Genomic DNA, 26,432 nt, shown 5'->3' with positions numbered 1-26,432 from the left:
AGGCAACCAACCATGGTTTTATCTTTGCTGCAGCCCCTCTCATGACCACCATATGTCATGCATGAAAATGCTACTAAATGCTTGATGAGGCCTTTAAAAATATACCCATGATGTTATGGCGTGGTGGGTTGCATCTATCAAGGCAATAAAACTCACTTTTGCACTAATTCAGCTACTCCTGATGGCACTGCAGTTCATCCAGTCTTGCATGCAATCACAATGCCAACAACAGCTCAGAACTGTCAGGTGTGGGCATGTCCTATAGTGGAAGAAGATAAGAACTGACTCAAAAAGAGGCTGCTGGAGCCAAAGAGAGCTAAGAGGCAGCAATGAGGGGGAGGACAGAAGTAGCTAGTAACAAGATTTGAAGCAGGAGCAAAAGGGAAGAGGGAGGTCCTCAGAAGAGGAAAGCCGAGTTAGAAGAAATGAAAGCTTGGATGGTGGGGAGAAGAAAGAATAAGGGAAGCTAGAGACAGGGGAATGTTTTACAAAAGCAACAGAAAGAGGTTGCCACAGGAACAGAGCCAGAACTGTTTACAACTAACAGAAAACATTCTCCTGCAAGAAGCTGGAATGGAACTCAGGAGAATAGTCATTGCATTCCCCTAACATCAGAAACCAGCTGTATGTTTTCTGTGTTTCATCACATTCTGACGTCCGACCTACATACATATACATGTATGTATCACCATTAGTGGCATGCCAGTAGGGCTGTGAACTCAAAACCCTGCACCCTGGATCAAAGTGCCCAGACTTTCTTGATGTTGAAATCAAGTTTTTTGGAAAAACTCAACACTATCATCTTTTTCCTTCTTTGTCATTTCAAGCAAGGAAACAAAATTACAACTGCAGAACTCTACAAATGTTATAAAAATCAAGCACCCAGTTAGACAGTGAAAAATTGAAGGTTGTCCTTTCAGCCTCTGTTCATGTCTTCAATTGTAAGCATTTCAACACATTATGCAATTGCACTGTCACATGCAAATCTTTTCCAGTGATTCCTGTCTCATCTAGAAACCCGTATATGTTCTGCTTTGGTATAAACCAAGATGGTGAAGCAGAAGAACTGCTATCCACAGAATCCCCATCTGAAATCTGTGCAGGATTCAAGCTGTGAATTACAGAATCACAGAATTATCAAGGTTGGAAAAGACCTAGACGATCATCTAGTCCAGCCATTACCAATAATTCTCAGTTAAATCATATCCCCCAACACCACATCCAAACATTTCTTGAACACTCCCATGGTCGGTGACTCCACCACCTCCCTGGGCAGTGCATTCCAATGCCTGACTACCCTTTCCAAGAAGTTACATTTCCTAATGTCCAGCCTGAATCTGCCCTGGTGCAGCTTAAAACCATTCCCTCTAGTTCTATCACTGATTACACGAGAGAAGAGGCCAACCCCCAGCTCACCACAACCTCCCTTCAGGAAGTTATAGAGAGCTATAAGGTCTCCCCTGAGCCTCCTCTTCTCCAGGCTGAACAATCCCAGCTCTCTCAGCCGCTCCTCATAAGGCCTGTGCTCCAGACTCCTCACCAGCTTCGTAGTCCTCCTTTGAACGCGCTCCAGGGCCTCAATAGCTTTCTTGCAGTGAGGGGCCCAAAATCGAACACAGTACTCGAGGTGCAGCCGCACCAATGCCGAGTACAGGGGGACAATTACTTCCCTGTTCCTGCTAGTAACACTGTTTTTGATGCAGGACAGTGTGCTGTTGGCCTTCTTGGCCACCCGGGCACACTGTTGGCTCATGTCCAGCCGAGCATCAATCAGTACCCCCAGGTCCGTTTCCTCCACACAATCCTCCAGCCACTCCACCCCAAGCCTATATGATAAAGATGAAATCACAGCTAGGTAGCTTGAAAGTCACATTGGAGAACTAAATGCCATCTCCATTTCTGCTGTAAAGTTATCCCACGATATTTTATGAGTTACTGAAATGTATTTCTAATGGTTTCTAAGTACATGTTCTCATTTCTTCAATTTCCAGTTTCCAAGATCTGCAGATGTGCTGAATCTCACAGCTGGAATCATAACTAGCTGGTGACATTTCCTGAATATATGATGGAAAATAAACCTTTACTCTGGGAAAGAAGAGCTTTAGTATCTCAATATTTTAAATGCAACACTTCTGCAACAATAGGATATACATCTACAGTATAATAAATAGTAGAAATGAAGTAAGGTTAAACATCTCTGCGCAACTTCTTGAAATGGACAGAATCAACAACAGTCTGAGACATTACATTTATTTCACTTGCTGTAAGCCAGGCAAGTCAAAACTGTCCTTGTGACAGGTGTGAACCAAGGCCTATTTAAGCCAACAAAAGCCTGGATCAGGCTAGTAAGGCTCCAGTTTGGTGCAGCTAGATCTTATCACTTAAATTAAGAACAAGACCCTGAAAACTTGTATTTCCTTCTCTAAACGTAAACACAGCTTCTAATACCACAAGAGTATTTTTGGCATTCAAGAAGTACAAACTGCATGTTGTCAGTGCTTTGTTATTTTTTCCACCAAGTAAAAAAGTGGAATGAATTATCCACAACTATAAGCTCATATCTAAAAAAGCTAAGAAAAATGAGACCCGGTTAAAAGAAAAGAAAGGTAAAAAACTGACCAAATATTTGGGGTAATCCTTAAAATGTCGGGTTATCTTCTAAAAAATAAATACATCAGCAGCTCCAGTAGTTGTGAACCTCATGAGATTATTTCCCATCTACACTAAGAGCAGAGCTGGAGCAAGGAGCTGCTCCCAAAGTGAGGGATTTGTGCTCATTAGACAAAGTGAATAATCAGTTCTTTGACCACAAGCAGGTTAGTCCCTTTCCTTCTGTTCTCCATCTGCTCCAATGCCTTTGTTGACTTGGAATTTCTTTCACAAAACTGGCCTTTCACATTCCAGCTTGAAACTTCAGCAATGTGTTCATCAAGACTTCTGGGAAGTCACCTCTCCAGTAAGGTACGTCTTTGCTCAAAAAGTCGGAACATGCATTAATTAAACAAACAAACAAACAAACAAACAAAAAACACAAAAAAACCAACAATTATTCTCATTTACTGACCTCTAAACTTCTTGGGAGGGTTGGCAAGGTCACCTGCATCTGGCTGAACCACGCATCTGTCATCCACCAACCTAAAAATACAAAAGTTATTACTCACTAAAACATGTTTGAGAGCAGTATACATAAATCCCAACACACAAGTCATACCTTCACTACAGAAGTTTATATATTTTTCCAATTTAAGCCCAAAAAAATGGAAGCCGTGTTTGTATCAGATACGAGAAAGGATGTTTAAAGTCCAGCAGGTTAGCTTGGCCCTAGCCCCATTTGCAGGTTCTTGCATCTGCTCTGAGGCCTTTCAAAAGCAGGCAGAGCCAGCAGCCATCACTCAGGTACAGAAGTATATGTTAACCTGTGTTAACACAACCAGGACTTAAAGGAGAGCTTGCCAATGGCTCCCTGTTTTCACCACACTTAGCTAGATTTTGAATACAGAATCTGACCAAGCACCTCAGATTTTAGTTCTCAATCATTCTTCTTCACAATTTCCAGTTTTTTTCCTCTAGAAGAGGCATGTAAAATCAAGACTCAGCTCTGATCAAAACTCACAGGAGCACATTTTCCTTTGCTACAATGAATAAGTGTTTATGTAACCAGCAGCTGAAAATATAAATAACAAACTAAACATATTTCTCACAATATTTTAACAGCTAAATAAACAACGCAATTTGAAAAGATTATAAACCCCACTTAGAAGACGAAAAGTCGCTTATCTTATCACAGAACTTCCTAAGCATAAATTTAGGTTCCCTTCAGGAAGCATCTTGTAAACAAACTGCCTGTTTCAAACAGCTACTCACGGTTAAGGGCACAGAACGGCCCTGCCACTCAGCAACGCAAGTTGTAACAGCATCTACTGTGGGAAACTGACAGAAAATGCACAATTTGGGTTCATCTCAGTTACGATGCAGATGCATTCAACTTTTACTCAAGTTGAAGGGTTTATACCATAAGACCGACTCCCCAATATAAACAAGGATTTTGCACCTCAAATATGATCGTAAGAATTTTGGAAGCCAGTAGCTCAGTTACCATAACATATTTGGCGGCAAATCTGAGGTATCTGTGAGGATAGAGAAGCAAAGGGGCAGCTACAGGAGCCATGGCCTTGTGGAGGTGTGCTTTTTGCACAGGTTTATATCACGGGGCTTAGCAAAATCAAAGCAAGGCCTGTATAGCAGGATTTAGGAAGAGTCAGTCCTGCAAGATGCCTTTTGTCTATGAACTAAAGTGGCAAAGCATTCTATAAGCAGCTCCTAAAATCTGCAGAAAATTATCCGCTTCAATTCAGAGACACACGATTCCATACTGCTTCAATACTTCAATAGCAGTTACCAGCAAACACTGCTGTGATAACGACTAGTGTCTGCCATGTGAGAGGTGTCTGTAAGGGTGAGTGACAAGTGGGGCAGTGGAAGGAGAGGCCAAGGCCTGGCTGCTCTCCTGCCTTCTGGCTTCAGTCTTAGTCACTGTCTGCCACCGTCAGTCTTGCAAAGCAAATAATGCAGATGTCTAGCTACATTTCAAATTTCACCAACTGCAGTGACTTTTTGAAAGCAAGAAACTCAAAAAGAATAAATGTTAAAATGCCTCACCGAGGGATTTTAATGTCAAGTACTCGCTGCTCTACAAAATCCCTCCAAGGCTGTCTGAATGAACCCGTGAGGTTTAACCCTTAAACACAGGCAGGATGGAGGATGGTATGTGGGAAGTGGCGTGACTCACAAGGCACATCCTGTGCTTCTTGGTGACATCTTGCATACCCTAGTGACAACTCCAACTGTCGATAAAATGCAAAATGCTCCTAGGCACCCCACTGCTGCAACAAAAGCCATGTACAAAACATCATGTCAGTGCTGAGAAAAACAAACAGAATCCTGCACACCCTCTGAGATGGGGAGCTGCACCATTCAAATGCATGCTGAACTTCCTAGGCTCAGAACACAGATATTAAATACTTATTCATCATCTTCATTTAAGCATTGTCTAAAGGCACAAAGGACCATAAATGAGTTCTGCGGTCGTCAGGGACCAAAGACATCAGACAAGGCAGACAAAGCAGAATGGAATGGCTACTGCTCCCATCCTATGTGCAGGAAGTGACAGCTCAGAGAGATTAATTGATGTGAAGCAGAACAGCCACGCAACAGAACTGAAACATCTCCTGAAACCTTGTTCAACTTCTGGCACCTTTGCTTCTTACTAAGTCCCTTATAACACAGGACAAAAAACTAAAGTATTGCTTTATTTGTACAGCAGTCATTCTGCAATTTAATCACCAGTATTTTCATACAATGAATGTACTTCATGAGTTTGCATTTTGAAGAGTTTGGGAGTACTCAGAGGCACTTCTTGCATGCCATAGTTATAGCTGAGTTTCCTGCAGCTCACAAAGTGGGGGCCTCAGCCCCTCCTACAGGCTGGGGCCAAAAAGGTCCCTCAAACACAGAGTACTTTCCCTGAGTGCACTTCTCAATATACCCAAATCTCACTTCTTAAGGAGGGGTAGACAGCAGCTGAAGATGCACTGGTGGATGCACTGAACAACTAGTTAATGACCTACACAACAAGCAAACAAACCAAGGGGTAAAATCAAACAACAGGCTTGACCACACAAGGTCCTGGGCATCATCAGTTTCCATCAGACCAGAACAAAGCACCTTCCAGTGTTGCTCACTGTTTTGCATAGGAGACTGAAGAGCGCAAATGAGCACTTTGGTAATAAAGGAAGAATTTACTATGTTATACAAGCAAATGTGCTCACTACTTAAATACTGATCTAAACTATTAAGCAAATACTCAAGTCATTGTGCTATCAAAAAGCTTTGGTAGACTTCAGGGGGTTTAATTGTTTAATCATTGATCCAGACTACTTTGTGCCTCCTGTTGTCACTTAGTACCTGCCAGAAATAGCATGACCACATTTCAGTTTTTCATATCAGCTGCATATAAGCAACAAACAAGTTCATTACACATGTATAGAACAATCCTTATTTGTGCAAGTTCTTCTTTGAATACAACAATTAACTGCTTCATGCACAACCTCACACTAGCATGTACAAAGCCACACTGAAAAAAATACTAAAGCTATCTAAATTATGTCCAGGAGGTAAGGCCTGTTTCTCAGTGGAGAAGAAGCAGCTTACAACCCCCTGCTAGAATAAGCCAAGGGAAGCACACTGTACAGTGTGAAGCAAAGCTCCAATCTGTATGGAGTTCTACAGACATGTTCCTCTTCCTACATCTGGTGGGGTTAAATCTGCCCCATCTCTCCACACATAAACCCAAACACATTTAGATGCATTCAATTTAACAATATCTTGCAGCAATGAACTCCACCTCTAAGGTGACACCTGTCTGCAAACATTTACAAGCAGTTTTAAACATACCATCTCTCCTGTTTGGTAGTGTTTTGGCAATAAGAGGACAGGATCCACTTCTCCTAATGCTCTTCATTATCTGCATTCAGAACTTGCCTAAAACCAGCTTCAAACTTCTCATATAGCTTCTATGATTGCTCCACTCCCTGGGCACTGCTGGGAAACAGGGAAACAACTTGGGGTAATTCCCACTGCTGGGAACAGCAGCAATCTTTCTAGGGATTTTCATTGAAAGAAAAAAGCAGAAGGTATGTGCACAACCAGTGGGTTGCAATGTGTATTCAGGGAAAGAGGAGGAAGAATTCACTGATAAGGCAGGTATGTTGTCAGAAAATATTGATAGATGTGTTTATAGCATGGCTGTTCAACCTGTTGAATTGCCTGAGCCACAGAGTGAAGAGGAATTGTCTAGAGTTACTCTGAAATGAATGCCTCCTATTTATTTCCATGGAAACTACACCAGATACGAAGAGCACAATCACACTATTTGAGCACATTCTCAGTCATGATACAACTCTTTTTCAACACATTCACCAGCATTAGCTATGTGTTTTCACCAGCAATGAACAAGAGCTGCGTGTCACACTCATAAAGATCTGCACCAGTGGAGGTGACCCACTGCCTCGCTGTGCTCACAGCCACTGCTGGTCTCCATTAGTGTTCAGCAAGCATCAATGAATGCCAGCGGGTGCTATGTTTCCCACAAAGAGGAACTGAATTACACCCCTTTGCTTCATGCACACTTCCATATCAGATGCCCTTTTGTCAGACTGCCCCTATGCTGCCATCTGTCACACGGCAACAAAATGTAATGGAATATTGATGGGAAGGCTCAGCCTCTACCGTCATACTACCAACATCCACCTCTGACATTGTGGACCAACATCATAAAACAGAAGGCTTTAGTTTTGGAAATGCCCTTGTAAAATATAAAATACCATTAATATGGAAGTAACAAAACATTTCAATTTTTAATATTTTTATTAAAACGTTAAAAAAAAGAGGAAAAAAACCATACAACTAGAGGGATATGTGACCTTGTTTTCATGAAACCGAGGCATCAGGCTGGTCCAATGGCAGTGGTTGCAATACTCAGTGAGTTCTCAAGGTTTCTGATGAAGGTTCACTCTTCCTGTGCTTCAAAGTTATTTTGTCTCTTTCAACCAACAGAGAGACCTTCATGTTTCAGGGCTACTATTACTAAGTACTTAGTAACAGAAAATAACACGCAAGAGAGGACAAAAAACACTACCCTATACACTCTCATACATACAATTACCCTAGGTTTGTGTGCCTAACTTGTTAAAATCACAAGAGAAATACTGATGTCTAATTATTGTTAACACAGGGATGTGCAGAACTAAGTGTGGTGCTTTACATACATACAGTATTCTATCCCTCTAACAAAAAAAAGCCAGAGTATGTTAGACTGAAAGCACTTCCTCTCTGGTTGCTCAGCTTTTACTCTCACAGTTCCTGTTACATTATCATTTCACTGATTTTCTCAGCAGCAGGAACAGGGGACAACACTGACAACAGACGTCAGCAAGAGAAGCTGGACATTTTAATTGCTAGTGGAGCTGGAGATTTTAATTGCCAGTGGAGCCAAGGCCAACCTTTGTCCAGCATCAGCTCACAAATCATGCCAAGGCTATGTCCCAAAGATTTGATCTCAACAACCTTTCACGAGCAAAGAAGCAGCCCTCAGAGCTTCCCCTTCCTTTGTTCCACAGCCATCCCTTTACACACACTACCTTCTCACCAGAAATATTGCTCTGGAACACCTCCCACACAAAGCAATTCTCCCCTTCCTAACTGAAGCTCTCACCCACAAAGCCTCTCCCGCTCTCCTCACACCCCAGCATGCAGTACCCACTCAGGAAGAGAGGTGCTAGTCACACTACTAAGGACCCAACCAATAACAAACAATAGGTTATTAAAATTTTGCTGCCCTGGAAATCAAGCATCAAATACCCAAGTGCCAAAACAATCAGGTCCACCCAGTTCTTTGCCAGGTCCACCCACTTTTCATTTCATTTCATTTCTTCTCTTATCAGGCATCTGGGTCAGCCCACTTCTTGCTTGCCTCAAGCAGTCCCCTGCCAAAACTCTGCAGTTATTATACCTCACCCTTCCCAAGACGTTAGTTCATACTACTTTTTGACGACCAATCCTGATTCAAACAATTTACAGCTTTATGATTTAGCTCAACTGTATGAAATTTGTCCTTTTTCCTGTCTCCTTCCTCATCAAAGCTTGGTTTTTCGTCCTCTTCTTTTTGTATCTGCAGTCTTTCAGGTTCTCCTACATTAACCCCAACTGGCACAGAAAAGCAAAAAGTATCCTCGTCTAGCATCAGACCTGGAGGTTGGTGGCCCTGCCTGTAGCAGGGGATTTGGAACTTGATGATCTCTGAAGTCCCTTCCAACCCAAACCATTCTATGATTCTATCTCCCTTACGCAGTGAATAAACTTCATCACAAACCATCCTTAGAGTAGAACAAGAATATGGGCACATTTTATGCCAGTTGCACAGAATGGAACCACTCAGCCATTCCTACCATGCTGGAAAATGCTTGTGTTGGTTACTCGGAGTTGTACTACCAAACACCAAGGAGACAGAGGGCACAAGGAACGGTACCAAGAACATACTGGGAAATGGAACAACAGCTTGCATGCAGGCAGTGCCAAAGTTGCATTAACAATTGCACTAACAAACAGCCCTAAAGTTTTTTTCCTTATCTGATATATCCGCGTAACTGTACCTGCAGGCTTACATGTCAGAGGGGAAAAAAGTTTTGCCTGTTCAATTAAGTACTGCAGCTATAAATCCTGAATGTCACTTTGTTATTCTTTTGTACTGTATTATATCCAGTCGTGCTCTTAGATTGTAAAAGCTTCAGAAACCTGTTCAGTAGAATTTGTTTGTCCATTTTATGGCTAAATTTATTTTTAAAACATTGTGTAAATTAAAATAAATAACAGTAGAGTTAAAAGAATTGGTAACAATAGACCACAGTGCTACTTGGAGGTTGCAATGCAGGGGAGGAAACACGATTCCTAGATTTTAGACTTGATTCTGCCATTTATTTAGCCAGCATAATAGGCAAGTCATTTAAGCACAAGGAAAATGGAACTGAACTTAACTGGGCCATACTTACTTTGCCAAGGAACTAAGCATTTGCATTTTTTAGCAGAACAAAGCATCCTAATTTACTGTTGTCAAAATGAGGCCTCAGAACCAGCAAGGGGAGGAGGAGAAGACAGGCACCTCCAGAGGGCAATATCAACCTTTTCTAGGATGGATATGCAGAACAGGACACCTTCTGGACACAGACTCTCTCTCCCCCTTGCCTATTTGCTGCTTGTGATACAGTTTCTAAAGATTCCAATCACCAAGGTGTGGTGGGAACAAAAGAGAAAAATCTTTCAGTTAAGCTTGTTCAGCTAAGACATTTGTGAGGAACCATCTGAGTTAATTACACGCAAAATAAAGAAGGTAAAGAGAGCTGCACAAACAAAGTTTTGCTAACACTGGAAATCTGATAATTTCAAGAAAAGGCTTTAGAAAGTGGAACATTATACAAGCAAATCCAAAAAGGTCACCTTCTGCTCATCTGCTGTACTACAGCATGTCTGAGGTATTATCCCACATGAAGTACACGTATACAGCCCAAACTGAGTCATTATTATTCAGGGTAGAGGCCACATACCACAGATGTCCATGATCACCTCCAAATATTCCCTTTACTTCTTTTAGGAGCATCCAAAACATCCTTCACCAAAGTTTTTAAATTTGATCAAACTTTGGTGGCTCTTCTACTTAATCTTCACTCGTACTAGCAACAGACTGAGTGCAAAAACTGTAATGAGTCCAGGATTTGGCCCAACACAAACAGGGTGCTATGTTAAGCAGCTTAGGAGCTACTCAAACAAATGGTTTTAACTCTGCTTGTTTACACATTATAATTACCCAAAACACGTCTGCAACTCAGCCCTCTCAATGTAAAAAAGCATGGTTGAAGCATAAGCATGACGTGTGTTGACAAAGCACGCATTAGAAGCACCGACACTGTGATGATCACTAATTACTAACAGGATTTTCAGAAATAGGCAAACTTACGTCTTTACGTCAATTTTAGGCATGTAATTCACAAATTAGTCCTTGGCAGGCCAAGTAACTTACAATTCTACAGTACGTAAGTGATTTCAGAAAGAGCTCCTATTAGCGGTATATCTGGTCTCAAAAGCAGGCAGGCATGCAGAACTTGTTGCGTGGTAGTTATTCCCCTCAGGCAGCAAAGCAAAAGTAAATTAAAAGAAAAAAGAAGAAAATCATAATCAACAGAAATTCTGCATTCAACTCCTACCAGAAGAACTCATGGTTTTTATTCAGCACTGTCTACAGCTGCAATGAAACATTGCACTACATCCACTTGAAAGGTCTGTTTTGAAGAACCACGTGCTAATGAATGGAAGAGGGAAGGTTGAATTTGCCACGGTTAACACTATTTAATGAAATATGAAGTTTTACTCAGAAAATTACTGTTGAGAAGTGCCAACATCAGTCAAGCGATCAAAAAAAATAACACTGAAAATGGTAATTAAGGCATTCACACCTACACATCAGAAAGGCAACTCATTATATAAAGGATGAATAAGCAAAGGGAGAGAATAAGGACACTCATATTTAGCTGAAATACTATGATGTAAAAGTATCACCGTTTAACTAGAGAAGCTGTTCTCAAATGCCAAGCAGCTCAGCAGTTTTTGTGACAATAATATATGCATTTAAGTTTTTTGTCTATATATGTAAATAAATAGAACATACAAATGTAAATACAACCTGGAATCTAGGTCCTAGACATCAAATCGTGCTTTTTTCATCTCGTAGCATAAGAGTAGTAACCCCATCATTGCATAAAACTGTGTGTGTAAAACATTTCTTTATCAAAATGTTGACCAAAGCTCCATTTTCCAGACCTGGTTACACATCAGGAACCAAAGAAGGATCTATTTGATTTCTGAGGCCTTCAGACAGTGACAAGTCCAGTCATTCCACAGAAGTCAGTCAAGCAGCACTACTTGATAGCAACAAGGCGCCTGTTCCTGTGCTTTTAATATTTGTTCTTTGGTGTGTCATGGCTCAGCTGTCCCAAGGCCTCTCTCCAGTTCAGATGAGCACTATTGTGCTACCACCGTCATATCCTAGGACTCATGCCATTACTTTTGGGAACAAATCAGAGCTTGACACCAGGACACAAACCATGTCTAGTCCCAACCTTACTGGTGAACACAGTGCACTGGAAGCACACCATAGACCAGTGTTCTTTCAGACAAAAGAACACAGCTCACAGTTGAAATGTTAGAGCCACGAGGCTGTACCCAGAAGGTAATTCAGCTCCCAGAATCCTGTAGTTGGTTTCAGAACTGACTTCTGCCTGCAGGGATGAGGACTTGGCTCAGTAGATCTGTCTGAATGAGGTCTGTTCGTTCTTTAATATGTATCCAGCTCTCATTGATGTTAATTAGAATTATGCAAAGCTATTAAAGCATAAGAGAACACTTTACATCAACACGTGTTCCAATTTTCTAAACAAAAGGGTGTTTTTTTTTAATTTTCATTTTGCAATGATAAATGTTTACAAATCTTTGCAGTTGGGCCAGGTACTCCTGTAGATTTCTCTTTGCTTTTCTGTTTCTTTGGCACAAACCAACCAACCAACCAAACAAGACTTAAAAACAAAAAAAAACAGCTGGAAAATTACAGTTACTTTTACTTGTTTTTTAAACTAAGTGAAGCCAGTTTCCCACTGGGACAGATCATTTTGGGAGCTGCTCCAGATTATTTCAGAGCTGCTTTCCCAGTAGCTGGGAGCAGCTCTCGAAGCATTTTGCCACACCTACACCCAACCTGTACCTGCTCGCTTAAGAGAAGTTACAGGCGGCAGCGCAGAGTAGCAACCCTTAGAGGAAGTGGCAAGATATGCTCCTTCCATATGGTGAAGCAGCTGAGAAGTGGGAGAGTTCAGAAACAACAGCCATAAATAAGACGGTAAGACAACAACTTCTGTGGACATATGCAGGTATTGAAGGCAAAGGTGTAAAAGAACCTAGTGCACTGCAGTGCTGGTCACGAGAATCTTTCATAACTAGTATTTTAATATGGAAAAAAATGCCAGAATAAGCAGATTCCTACCTCGGAAACGCTTCGGCCCTTTCTCAAATTGACCTCAATGTGAGCAGGCATCCATCTTGGCTTCAACACATTGAGGCCATCCTTACAATAGCAAATCAAACGTGCCCAAGAACATTCTCAGGCTCTGAGGCTAAGTGGCATGGGAAAGCACACAGCTATACCAGCAGGATCTCATGGGTGGGGTGGTCACACTCTTCACAAGCTTTCAGAAGCCTTCCAACCCTTACTCCCATACAGTCTTGGTGATAGCATAAGCACGAGTGCCAAGATCATGCCATGAGCCTTGCTGGCAGGTCACTGCTACAGATACCTATAAACTCGTGTTAATATATTAATACTGGTGCAGCAGGAAGGTTTTTGGAAAATGGTCTCATTCTTGACCCAGAGTTTTCACTTGTGCTCTCAGAGCCAACAATATTTCACTGAACAGGGACAGCATTTTTATCAGCACATAAACGTCAAAGCAGCCACTGCTGAGTGCTGAACAACGCTGACTCGCAGGCTGTGCTGTCAGGTGTCCAAACGTTATATCACCTCCTGAGGTGTGTCTTAACAACAAGCTTTGTTACAAAGAAGTGAGTTTGGCCTTTTACTTGAAGGCCCTCCAGTTTTGCAGCATTCTTTTCAGCTGAACCAAAGCGTTTCAAGGTCTCTTCATACAGTTTATTCTGACACCGTAACAGAGGAAAAATGCCTGCAAGTAATCATTTTCTGCTCGGAGAACTGCAGTTCTGGATGGCTTACACACAATAACCAGGAATTGAGTGGCAGGCAAATAAACCACATCTTCTAGAAAAGCTTAGATTTTGTTGGTACAGCCAGTGGAAGAATGGAATCCACTTTATTTTGCCTTTTATTACTGCTGTGCAAACACTTCTTAACACTTACATTATGATCCTACAAAATCCATATTTTTAACAGTACAAGCCACATTTTAGCTGGGGAAGCTCCAGGACAAGGAACATGTTTCATTTTGGAACAAACCTCAAAGCACTGTTATTGTCAGGAACAACCCAGGCATGCAATGATGCATCTTCTCACTCCTATGCCAAAATATATACATTGGAAACCAAAGAGAATTTAGCTGTAGAGTTACAACTAAGTCATGTTATGAATGTTTTTAAGGTCAATGGCAACTGATACTAACAAGATAGCACGCATTTTATTCCAAGCCTTGGTCTCTTTATCACTTCTAATGGTATATATCTTGATGCTGCATGAATATACACACACACGCACATATATAAACCTGCTTTCATTGAAGTGAAACTGTCCCTTGCTGTCACTGCTGTGCTGAGAAATATGTAGAATGGCCTTCAGATATTCAAGTTCAAAGCCAGAATACCAAGAGAACAAATCCACACAATTGCTTTTAAATCTCATGATTTTTCAAACACATCTCTTCAGTTTGTGGGGGATCTGACTCATAATTGTCAGAAACAAACAGGAAACACTGCAGACATCTCCAAGTGTTTCCTCTCTCCACCCCGCCACCAGCCTTGTCTTTTACCTCACTTCAGGATACTTTACTATCCCTTTCATCAGGTCGGCAATGAAACGGCACTGCTCTCCACAGTACCCAGGCATGCAAGAGCTTCCCTTCTCCTGCCCAAACCTGGGGCAGAGGTGCCCTTCCTCTTCATGGCATGGTGAATCAAGGCCACTTTGTGCCTTCCACAGTGACAGATGAGAAAGCCCAAGAGCTCCACCACGCTTCGCCCTGCTGCAACCACAGTACCTAGAGGAGTAGCAGGGAGGTACCACCTCGGTGGTACTGCCCAACAGCGATCTGCCTCATCTGACTGCCCGAGGGAGCCTGTGCAACCGGCAGCGGCATGTGCAGCCTGTCAGAGGACCAAGCTTGGCCTGCCAGTCCCCTCCGGACCACTGAGGGCCTGGAACAGTGGAACAGGATGAAAAAGTGCTACAAAGTACATACTGGGAAGGGTTTTTTTACATCACTTGGTTTACTGCAGTGCTTCCTTTCATTGTATACGTGGAAAAAAAAAAACATTTCCCTTTCTCCATTCACCATCGTAACCTGTCACAACAGCAGGCAGGCAGCGGTTGTGTGAGCCCAGCCAGCAGGAGGCATGGCAGAGGATGGAAGCCAGGACAAGCTTGACAGCACCCCAGGGAAGAGTCCGGAGCTGTAACCTGCAGGAAAGCATGGTAGATTTCTTGGCTGGCCCTGCTAAACAAGTCCATCACCTTCTGCAGTGATGGGAAAGGACGTAAATAATATTAACAGTGGTGGGAGAAGAAAGGGAATAAATTGATTTGCCAAAGACTACACAGCACCCATAGGGAAGTGAAATAAGGTCAGAAAAAAAATGGGTGACAGTAAGTGGCCATTATCACTGGCTTCTGTACTGTCAGCACTCAAACTCAACAAACTGTTGCAAGATAATTTCATCCAAGCTCCCTCCTCCCATAAACAGTTGGACCCTGATGATCTGTCCAAGACCCCTCCAAATAAGGCTATTCTATGACTATAGGGACCCTCACTGGGCATGATAGGGACCATGGAGGCATGCACTAGAATCCTATGCACTTGCCTCTTCAATTATGTCAGTTATCTTGTGCCACTCTTTACTATTTTTCAATGGAAAAAACAAGTAAGTGTGATACATTTTAGTGGCCATTCTCGGAGGAACTTGTTGCACCTTTCAGGACATGTTGTGTATTCAATCTCTTCCTATAGGTGGACAGTGTTACTGGTAATTGCAGACAAGCCGAAGACCCCCTTAATGACAACCTTAAAAATGGTGCAATCCATGCTGTCCTGGCTCCAACAATGACTCTGAATAGTAGCAGCAATGTTGCCCTGCTGCTGGACACTTTCCCTGCAAGGGTAACCTGGACAAAAGAGCATACCAAAGTTCAAATCTGGTTTCAAGTTATACAAACTAATTGGTGTACACAACCCCTGTTTAAAAGGCCCTGCTAAAGTCAATCTAGCATTGTGCAATGATATTCAGCAGAGAAAAACCATTCTAACCTTTTCCTTATCTCTCCACAAGCCTCCTGGACTGCTACACATTATCACAGGTTAACCCGCTGCCTGGCACATTAAGATTAAAAACCAGCTCGCTGCCCTAGCTACAATTCTCTATTCATTTGTGTATAATAAATATCAAATACTCAGCTATAAACTGATCTGAAGAGATAGTACATCACCCCACCCCGAATCAGCTCCATTTTTAACACCTTTCCAGATTTCATTACACAATCACAAAGCTGAGCAACTATCTCTACAGCGCAGCTCTGTGTATGGTTATACAGTTCTTTCTCCAAGTCAAACAGTGCTGCACTGTCTGGGATAATCTCAGCCATTCACATAAACAACTTGTCTGCTATATTTTGATTAACGCTTCCTTATATGAGGATATTGAGATGCTTCAAAGCACAAAGTCTGGCCTTCTGCTACAACAGACTTATTTCTCTGACTGGGAAATGCAGCTGCCAGCCTTGCCCCATGCCCCTCTCTGAAGCAGAGTTCTATTATTTTCCAATTTGACACACAGAAATAAAATGGCATTGGCTTAGGTGATGGCTGACACTTTTTTGAGTGATACTCATACATCACAACGTTCAATAAAAGCTGACCCAAATGCAGGAAAGGGCAAAAGTAAACACCAGGCTTGCTCATTCATTTCAGGTTACAACCTTTCAGAGGCTGACGGTCTCCAAGCAACAGTCGACTCAGTTAGTACAAATCATCCACTAAATTGTTTAAGTATATGAACTCATATTGCTTGGAGAGAGCTAAGAAGCACTCACATAAACTGTTATGACGGTGAACAGTAACATGTTGCCACCGTTAAAAAATAGCTTGCAGAATAAAAGCATATCCACAGCCTCGGTGGTTTGAAAAACTGTTCCCCAAGCAGCCGAGATGGTCTCCGATATCACAGTTTATTCACACACAAATCCTTCCGCTGGTACAACACCATAAATAAGACATCAGAGTTAAAAGAGCTGTCAGCTCTACGTATAAACAGATATTAGTCAAACCTAAATGAATAATCTTTCCTAAAGAAATGGAAGTGGCAATAAGGATTATTCCTCTGAACATATGCTGTTGCTTGCTACTTTGGCAACTTAAAAGGAGTGCAAATTGCTCCTGCACCTCATAGCATGCAGTTTACTGCGCTGGGCTGCAGCTTTGCATTAGCAATTCTGGGAACTGGAAACAAGCTTGAACCTCTGCTGTTTCTTTTCCTCTAATCCTCATTCTGAAGAGGTCTTAGAGTGTATTTTTGTTTATTTTTATCTTTCAAGTTTATTTTTTTTTTTTTTATCTAAGAAGTGAGAGCTGAGAACAGCTATTTGTTTGTACATAAAGCTGTGTGTTAATATAAAAGTCTACATCTAATTTGTTGTCCTGAAATCAGGAAAAGGTATCACAGTACTTATTAAAGTTAAGCTAGCTACCAACTAACTTTACACAGACTTTGTCAGAGTTGTGGGATGAACTTTCAACTGGCATTTGGGTCAGATTTGCTTCTGATCTCCTCAGCAATGCAAAGCAGCAGACAGCAGCTGATGCTCATCACCTGGAATAGATCAGATCAACTGACACAAATTCCCACTGTTCTCAACATACAAATATGGCAGAACTAAAGTAAGACTTCTCAGTGATCCCCAGCAATCCCTTCTGGCCAAGACCATTTGAAAGCGATTGCTTTGGTATTAGGACTAATATAAACCAGAATTTCATCTGGTCACTTGTGCCCATTTCAGGTGCGAACACCAGCCCCATAGCACAAACAGCTGCTACTCATTCAGAGCAGCAATAGGGCATTGCCCATTGACTCTCCTTGGAGAGCTCAGGTTCTGCAGAAGCCTTTTGGCCACTTAATTCTACACAGATACAAAGAACCTGACAGCTTCTTCCAAGCAATCTTCAGTCCCATCACCACCAATCTACCCAGAAGGTCCCACCTTCAGTCTAGCAGCTGAGTAGTGGAGAATTCATCAGCCCCTTGAGATAAACACCTGATGTGGGCTAAGCTCAGGGCATCTCCTGCATACTAGCAGGAAAACAAAGTTCATCAGCATTCTGAGATTCAGACTCCTAATTTTTCAAGCCAGCTGAGAAGCAGCAAACAAGCATAATCAGACTGATTACTCGGTGATAGCAGATGATCATTTGCTCTCAACTGTTCTGAGTTGTGTGGACCCCCACCACGCAAATTTCCCCTTTGACGCACTTCCTCCAGCCACACAAACTGCAAGCACTTTGGCTGAAAGTCAGAGCAGTGTCAGTGGTGCAAAAGATACTCTGAAGTGTGTTCTTGCCAGCACACATTGCTCTTTCAGGGCTCCTGAGCTTGGTAACGGGGACAAAATGAACTTCCTGTTCTTCCACAACTGACACAGCAGATTAAGTGCTGGGAATGGGGAACTGCAGCAAACCACCTCAGACTGCACAGCCCTGAGAGAAGGAGAAAGCACCGCTTAAAAAGAGCTACCAGCACAGGGCACTGAATGCATCTCTGACAGGTGAATTCTGTTCCACTTCATAATGAGAAGGATCAAAAACTCATGGAAGATATTTGTGGCTCAGCCTATGAAGCACTTCGATATTCTTTCTGGATGCAAAAATGAGGGGGGAAAAAAACCGTACTTGATTTTATTTTTTTTTTTTTTTTATTTTCCCATAGAAATAATGAATGCCTTTGTTAAATCCTTAAAATCAAGCACTCGGACCAGATCCATCAAACTAATACACCCCATTCTTGAGCAAAAATAGGCAGAATGAAGAAATTCAGAGCGCTCTCTTAGGTAACACCAAGCACCAGCCCAGATTCCCAAAGCAAAAATTCAGGGGCCACTCCAATGGCTGATACCTAAAGACATTTCACCACCCAAGCAAGTTTGAGATTCTATTTGTTTCAGTGTAGTGAGAGGACTGAAATGTTTGGAAAGAAGAGCTATCCAGACATTTTCAGTCATTATTCACTAAAGTGATAAAACACCTCTAGATCTTGTACGTCCTCTCCTAAACTGGGATAGTAAGATGAAAAATAGCTACTGAAAAATGTTTTTTTTTCACACCAGCTTACTGGAAATCTTTCTTATGTCTGAACACGAGCTTGGTTGCTTTAGTTCATGCACTTGTCACTACAAGTTAGACCATTATCACACACTATATCTTAACTACGTACAAAAATGAGGCACAAAGTGCAACCAAGACTGAATTCTCCCTAGATCGTCTCACTAATCTCCAGACACTTCTCAGCCTCAGTATATTTTCATGTGAACATGCATCCAGGAGATGTTTACATTACCAATCAGGCTTTAATGTTTCCAATTCACTGTCTGGCTCTACGCACAGTCATCACTGCCCCAAAATTTCTTTATTTTAAAGAGATTTGCCTTATGTTGAAATAAAACTTTTGAAGTACAATTCAGTGTTCTCATCCTCTGCTGGGCATGTTTCATGCAAGCCTACAATCTCAAAGACTTATTGAAATACTTTGAATTTTAAATGTTCCTTTGATCTATAGGCGGCTTACTCTTGACTGCAAAAATCATTTGGAAAGGTTTCTTCTATTTCCAGTTTTCTTTGGTGCAACTGTCAGGCCACTTCCTGAAATAAGTCATGACTGCACCGATTGTAACTAGCACGCTAAAGCCAACTCTCAACTCCCTGGCAGAAAGAAAGCTAGGCTCTTCATCAACACACTCCATCTATGCCACAACAAGATACTGTTGGCACCAGGGCTCTCTCTTATCTGTCACGCAAACATCACATTTCCTGCACCATTTTCCACATCCTGCTTACACATCACCAAATCATACATTTCTTTCACATCAGCTTTGACTTCTGCAGCCCCCCAGCTCCAGCACTTCCAAGGACACGGTACAATGTCTGAAATAACGCAACCATGCAACAATGGTACCAGTTATTCATTTTCCCCCACCTCCTATGTACTGTCTCACTTCTAAACTCTGCACTTGCCTGATGAGACCAGAAAATTTGATCTTGCCACTCCGAGAGGAAGCTACACATTAAGACAATTGCAGGAGTCAATTACATCCCCAAATTCTCCTTGAGAAGCTTCTGGCTGCTCTGAAGTCCATTCCAGGAAGCCAAACACATTCTTCAGGTGGATGATTCAGGGAGTTTTGCATCTTATTCAGAAGGTTTTGCAAATTGTGGGAGGGTAATTTCTTTCTCAGCAATCTCATTCCTTGAAATAACCAATCCTTTGATCTTCTGCCTAAGGCAGTATCTGCAGCTAGCCTCCAAAGAGTTCATTTGGATGAGGCACATCATCTCATGCCAACTTGGAAACAGGATTACTACAGTAACCAAAAGTGATCTGCAAGATCACTTCTAATGTCCACAAGTCTTTGCAGAGGCTCAAACACAAAACAATCCAAAGCTTTCCTCAACTACATTTTGTGGAAAACCAGATCAAGATAACTGTAATTGCATTTTTGACCATCCAGTTGACTCCCTTTGCTCTCTGAGAGCGGCTGTATTGCCTGCTCGCTTCCAGATAGTGGAATTTATTGCAACCGCATAAAAGGTTTCACTTTCATCTGCAAGTCACCACTCAAAGCGTTCATTAAGTAGCCTCATCAGATATTTGATTCCTTCTGATTTGCTCAACTCTTTTTTTTTCTTCTGACGGATTTATTTTTATTTTAAACCCATAAGCTTTCAGTTCTAATACTGGAGGTCGTATCAGTTCTATATGCTCTCTTTAAATGGTGCACTTTTCTCTGTGACTGCTTCTCATACCGCAGCTCCACAAGAACACTCATCTACCATGTGATACCAGTTATGAACAGCCACAAGTGATAATGCAAGTTCTGAAGACTTAATGACTACCGAACTCTAAGGAAAAGTCTGAGATGCTGTCAAGTACTTTCTTGATCATTTATTCACTACCATTTATTCATTTATTTATTTTTTAACAAATCCTTGTTTTCTTGGATGAAGAAATCAAACAGTAGACATTTCTTTGATGACAGTTTTCAGAGAGGACAGAGCTCAATTGCATTATCTCATTTTTATTTTCCTTGGGTCAATGTAGCAGCCATTCTTTGCCTATGACTGAAGTTTTGTTTTTGCTCTTTGCAGTTCTGTGTATTTGGGCATACACAGTTTGCCCTGTCAATGATGAATTTCTTTCTAAGAAAAGCACTGACCCAGCCTCTTGGGTCACACAACTCAGCTTTTACTCAGCCATTACTGGATATCTGTGCTTTGGGTGATGACTACTATTGCTTCAGCTATGTCGTTCCATAAAGGAGGAGGATTTTATGTCATAATTCAATGACAAATGAAGAGCAGTAATTAAATTCACTAGTTTCAGTGAGGATGCACCCAACATATGAGGCACAACAACAATGCCAGCAAGTGTAAAACTTTTTTCAATTCATATTTTTTTCACGTGATAAAACTTATTCTGAGTTTTTAGATATATACTTTAAAAGGTTTGACACAGTAAGGAACCAATCAGTTTTGTCACAGCTGGCTTTCTCCAAGGTTTACCACGAGATAAGTAAACATTAAAAAAAGCAATTTAGCATTGACTATCTTACCAGATCAACATTTATAAAACAGAGCGGCAACCCAGAACTTGAAGTCTTATGTTATATATGACAACTTGTTAGCAACCTTGTGCAAGTCACTCCTCTGCTTGAGTCCCATCTCTTATTACAACAATTCCCTTTAAAAACACTGCAGATCTACAGGGGAAAATCCAGACCAGCACTCTCTCCTCCAGCCCTACTGAATTATAACAACTGTGCCAGGCAGAGCTTAATCACAGTGAACAGTTGAGTCTGCCACAGACAGGAGACAGGTGAAATGGTCCCAAGGCCAGGAGTTTGATTCCACCACCCCAATGCACAACACTGCTTCCAGTGAAGTGCTGTAACAGAGCTTCACGTGTAGCAGTTTCACTATGTCCTGTGTACTACTAGATAGGAAAAAATAAATAAATCATGCAATAATTGGTCTTTAAATTCACTGGCAGAAAAACCTGTTCAGCTACAAAAGTTAATACAGACAGGACTTGATGCCTGCCAGGTCCTGACCTTGTTTTTTTCGCAAGCAATGCCATCGCTACCATCAACCAAGCTCACCTCTAACCTGAATCCTGCAGTTGTCCAGGTTGCATAGCAGTGCTGCTGAATGACTTAGTGGCCAAATCCTCATTTCTCCTCAAGTAATCTAGAGAGCTTGCCAGGGAAGCAGTAACCTGAACTTGGATATTGTTCAATTGGGATCCTGTTATTAATTACTTTGTAACGCATTTGCCTTTTTTAAGCCTACAGATGTTCAGGTGTAGGACCTACTGTCAGGGATCTTGGCTGCTACTTTGTCGGTTACTTTTTCTTAGCAAAAGTGTATACATTATCATAACTAACTGTCAACTACACTTATGGAAATGAATTATTACCTGCTCACTTAAAAATAAAAATCAATAGCCACTAAATTCTGTATGTTTCGTACTTTTATCATTTAAAGGCTACTTCATAAGCAGCATGTTAGGACAGCAATGACATGTAATCCTATCTACAAAGATACTTGAAAATTTCATTTGAAATTTAACCTTTCCCGCTGTGACATTAATAAGAAAATCCAAAATATTTCTTGCAGCAGCTCAATACTTGCAATGCCTGTTTAACGTCAAAGCTCCATTTACTAAGTTCTGCCTTCAGTCTGAGAAGCACTACAGGCATCGCCCGACCTGATTTTTACATCAGCAAATCTGATTTCTTCTTCTATATACCAACTGTAAAGCCACGAAATTTCACAGAATTCTTCATTTAACTTCAGCTTTCCAGCTGTCTGCAGAGTCAAGTGAAGGAAAAAAAAGTTAGCTTACCGAGTAGCTTTACAACTTTTATTCTTTGATCAGAAAAAAAATGGAGCTTGCTTAGTGATGTATTTTTACATTTTTCACCAGTCACAACTAGAAAGATCTGCTCCTGGTGTTTTCAAAACCGATAGTCTTAACTCAATCCATTAGTTTTGCTTACAGCTTTTTTTCATTGTTTCTGAACACTAAGAAAATATTAACCAGGCGTAAAAGGTGACTGAGAATACCTTAGCCAAGCACACCAATTTGGTTATCTGGAACAACTGCAGAGCCTGACAGATCTCCGAGATCATTCAACTTTAAGTGAGATCAACAAGGTCATGCCAAAAGCAGTGCTCCAGTCTCAGGCACTCTTGTACCAGTCGTGAGACCCCACCTGCAAAACATGTGCCCTGATACAAAGACAGAAGAAGGAAATTACTACTAAACTCAAGGCACTTCTTATACATCACGCACGCGATGTTTTCAAGCTTACCTCCACATCCACCCAATTTACTTCTGCTTAAATGGAAGTTTAGAACACTCTAAATTCATAGAGTCCCAGGAGCTGGGACTTCTCAAATAATCCCAGATTATTTGATAATAAGGATAAAACTATACTTGCCATGTTCTGTACAGCTGCCCCCTAAAGCTGACAAGTTAAACTCCAAATTGCATAGCTCAAGATTGAAAAACTACCTAACATTTCACAGGTATTAGACTGCAAATGTGCTCTGGAGCCAGGCGAAACTCCCCACAGCAAAACAAGACATGTCCTGCAGGGTTCCTTGGTGCTTTGTGCCTACTGGGCTCCAGCTCGAACCTCAGGCTAGGCAAAGAGGCAGGAAGGAATGATATCACAAGCAAAGAGAAGAGAAGTTCATGAGCTGAGTTTCTGTCTGTTAACTGTGGGCACTTCGGTGTAAAAGTCTGGAGCTTACTGTGAGTTTCAGCAGCTGTTTCCTTATTCTGCAACTGCATGCTTTCTTTCAGCTGCCTCTGCAACACTCATTAACTTACATATGTCAGGTGCAGAGAAAAAAAAAAAACAAAAAAAAAACCCTGTTTGAAATTCAAACAAGCCTCTAAAAGAAAATCAAGATAACAAGTCCAAGCGTTGGATCATAACAAGCTTCTGTATTTTGTGATTCATATGAAAAGCTCCAGTTTCAGGGTTTGTTTTTCTTTTAAATGACATTGATTTTTATCTGCCAGAGGTCGAAGAAGAAAAGCTTGGTTACTGTTTTAACGTTGGCTCCTGCAGTAAGTTCAATTTGCAGTGTCAAACAACAACAGCCACACCTCCATATGCTTTCCTAGCCTTCTTCTGCCAGGTAATTTCAAACGGATTTCAACCCCGTGCCTTCTGTCACATGGCTGCAATCAACCTAAAGGGACATGTCAAATGAACTGTCTTAAACTTGTTATCTATAAGATTACAGGAATTCATTACGTATAGCCTTAGTTGCTAGGTGCACATGATGTCCAATGCTTTGGTAATGATTCTGCCATACTCTGCAAATATGGAACAGGACTGTGTCAGAAAGGGCTGCTTTGTGCTTTTAAAGAGAATTGCATAAGGTAGCATAGGCAATCTTAAAACTATTCCTACTATTTCTTATTCGGAGGGATTGATTTTGTAACTCAGTCATTCTCTTAGGGAAGACAGTACTGTTATGCATTTTCCCAAGCAATGCCAAATATTCATTTGACCGAGACCAGACCAGACTCACCATTTGAAACAGCAAACCAAGCAGCAGCAGCATCAGGCTGCTTGCTTCTATGTGGAATAATCTGAAAATAAATAAGACAATTTGCCAGCAACTTTCAAAGCTATTTTCTGACAGTGGGGGACTGCAGATCCCTCAGCAACTGTCCTTCTTGTGCTTCTATTCACTTACACTTTCTTTCCAATAGGTTCTGCCTGTTGTACCATACACACCTAACTGCCCATGCACACAGGGTGCCTGGATCTTGCCCTTCTGACTTCCCTACCACCTAACCCTAGGCCAAAGAGCAAAGCTGCTCAGAACCAGCAGTGCAGGAGCTACTAACTCCAAAGCCATTACAATGGGATAATGGCCAGGGGCAGCTTCCAACACAACCCACAGTGTCACAGCAGTCCCAGTAAGATCATTCTCCATCACAGTGCCTGAAAAAGCCAGGCCAACATTAAAAGGAGCAGAGGAAGAGGAGTCCGCCATGCAGGAGGAAGAGCAGGCCTTATGGCTGCACTGCCACTTCCACACAAAAAAGATCATCCCTGGGCACACCTCCCTCAGTAGAAGAAGTCAAGGCACAGCACCACAGCAAACAGTGGGATCCAGGGCATACGATGGGCAAAGTCTGCACGTGAATGTACCTGTGGAACTGGCTGTTCAGTACTTAGAAGGAATCAAATTTAATATAACATAAGTGAAGGCATGAAAAATCAGTCATAAGGACGCTGCGAAAGGCTAAAATATTCATCTTGAAACAAGTGGCAAAATAAAACACCAATGAGGAAACAAAGCAAAATCCTGAACGATCAATTTCTTTCCCTCATTTTTTAAGTGCAACACAGTGACACCTGAAATCTGCTGCTCCTCTCTTGGCACAAGAAGGAACAGACCCTTCAGCACAAGCAGACACCAGACCCCCACATGCACCAGGGCAAACCCAGCATCTGTGGGCCCATGACTCACCACATAGCTCAGCAGCACCCGTGCCATTGGCACTGCAGAGCGTGAGGCCCAGTGCAACACCAGCTGCCCACAGGCACGAGTGCCTCTCACCGGAGCAATTGCAGATGGAGCCCACCCTGCCTTCTGGGGCATGTCCAAAATATAGGGTGCCCCTGATTAGCATCTGCAGACCACATAAGGGACTGCTGACCTAAGCCTCTCGTTATGCAGAAGGCAGCTCAATACAGCTTAAAGTCATACAAGTTGCTAAACAATCTTCACTCTATACTGACTGCTTCCCACACAGCCCTGTCGAGAACAGCAGAAGCTGTAACAGCCACACCAGCCGTCTCCACTTAAAATTAAGTCTCCTTTTATTTCAATCAGCACACGCAGCTTAGGGGTAAACTCACTTTTACTTTGAATCAATTGGTTCTTTTCCTACACCCACTTCACTCTCCACTTGTTTGTCCTTTGATAATGAACACTTTGAACTAGGGATATTACGTTTCAGCATATAGCCTTATTAATCGTAAGGCTGTAATTAAGGCTACTTCTGCACTCCTTCACATTCAAGCTGTGCTCTGTGTGCAGGCAGAATGCCTGGAAGAAGCCGACCCCTCGGGCTCCTTACTTGCTGCATTCCCACAAGAGTTCTTTGTGGGAAGCCCCGTGCCATTGTTTATTTAAAGGCGGCACTGTTGTTTGGGATGAGCATCAAAATAAGTTCATTACAAGCAGCAAAGTTGGAACAGAGCCCAGTTGTTAATGCGAGGGGATAATTGCAGAGGAGATAACCTTTAATACATGCATTGAAATGCAAGGCAGGCGAGACACAGGCTTGTATTTATATATTTTTGCCTATGTGGTAAGCATTATATAGTCAATGAAGGTATTTAATGCATACAACATAGTTCACGCTTTAAAAAGTTATCACAGAAAAGAAATACATAGTATAGCTGCAAAGTGGCCCATAACCAGCCAATTTGTGCTCTCAGGTACATCAGCAGACACAGAAAGTAGCTGTAGAATTCAGGCTGGTGCTTTTGCACTACATTGATAACAAAGAGAAGGTATGCCTTCAAAGCAGAAAAGATATTAAGACAGAATCAAACTGACAAGTTTCATCAGGAGGATAAGGCACCTCTGTAACAAAACACAGCAGCGCTTCTGGCCACAGGAAAGAGGAAATTCATCTTTCCTCCCTGCTCCACATATTACTGTTCTGTATGTATCAGAATTGAATTATGCTGATTCCAGTTACGCCACTTTCACTTTCTTCAAGCTTTTTATTCT

General features: G+C 41.8%; 1 protein-coding gene across 6 annotated transcripts in view; it reads right to left on the bottom strand.

Annotated features, from left to right (window-relative positions):
• Window positions 1-26,432, bottom strand: part of ITPR2 (inositol 1,4,5-trisphosphate receptor type 2) — a 253,887-nt gene that overhangs the window by 223,270 nt on the left and 4,185 nt on the right. For all 6 annotated transcript variants that reach the window (XM_032446237.2, XM_085541626.1, XM_085541631.1 and 3 more), the window contains exon 2: window positions 3,065-3,135. In XM_032446237.2, the coding sequence (XP_032302128.2) occupies window positions 3,065-3,135 (71 nt within the window). The remainder of the gene's footprint in view (window positions 1-3,064; window positions 3,136-26,432) is intronic.

The sequence above is a fragment of the Coturnix japonica genome, chromosome 1 (genome assembly GCF_054131305.1).
Source record: "Coturnix japonica strain WE chromosome 1, WE-NBRP24, whole genome shotgun sequence".
NCBI classification, from domain to species: Eukaryota; Metazoa; Chordata; class Aves; order Galliformes; family Phasianidae; genus Coturnix; species Coturnix japonica.
The sequence above is the reverse complement of the archived record's forward strand: the minus strand, read 5'-3'. Positions and strand labels throughout refer to the sequence as shown.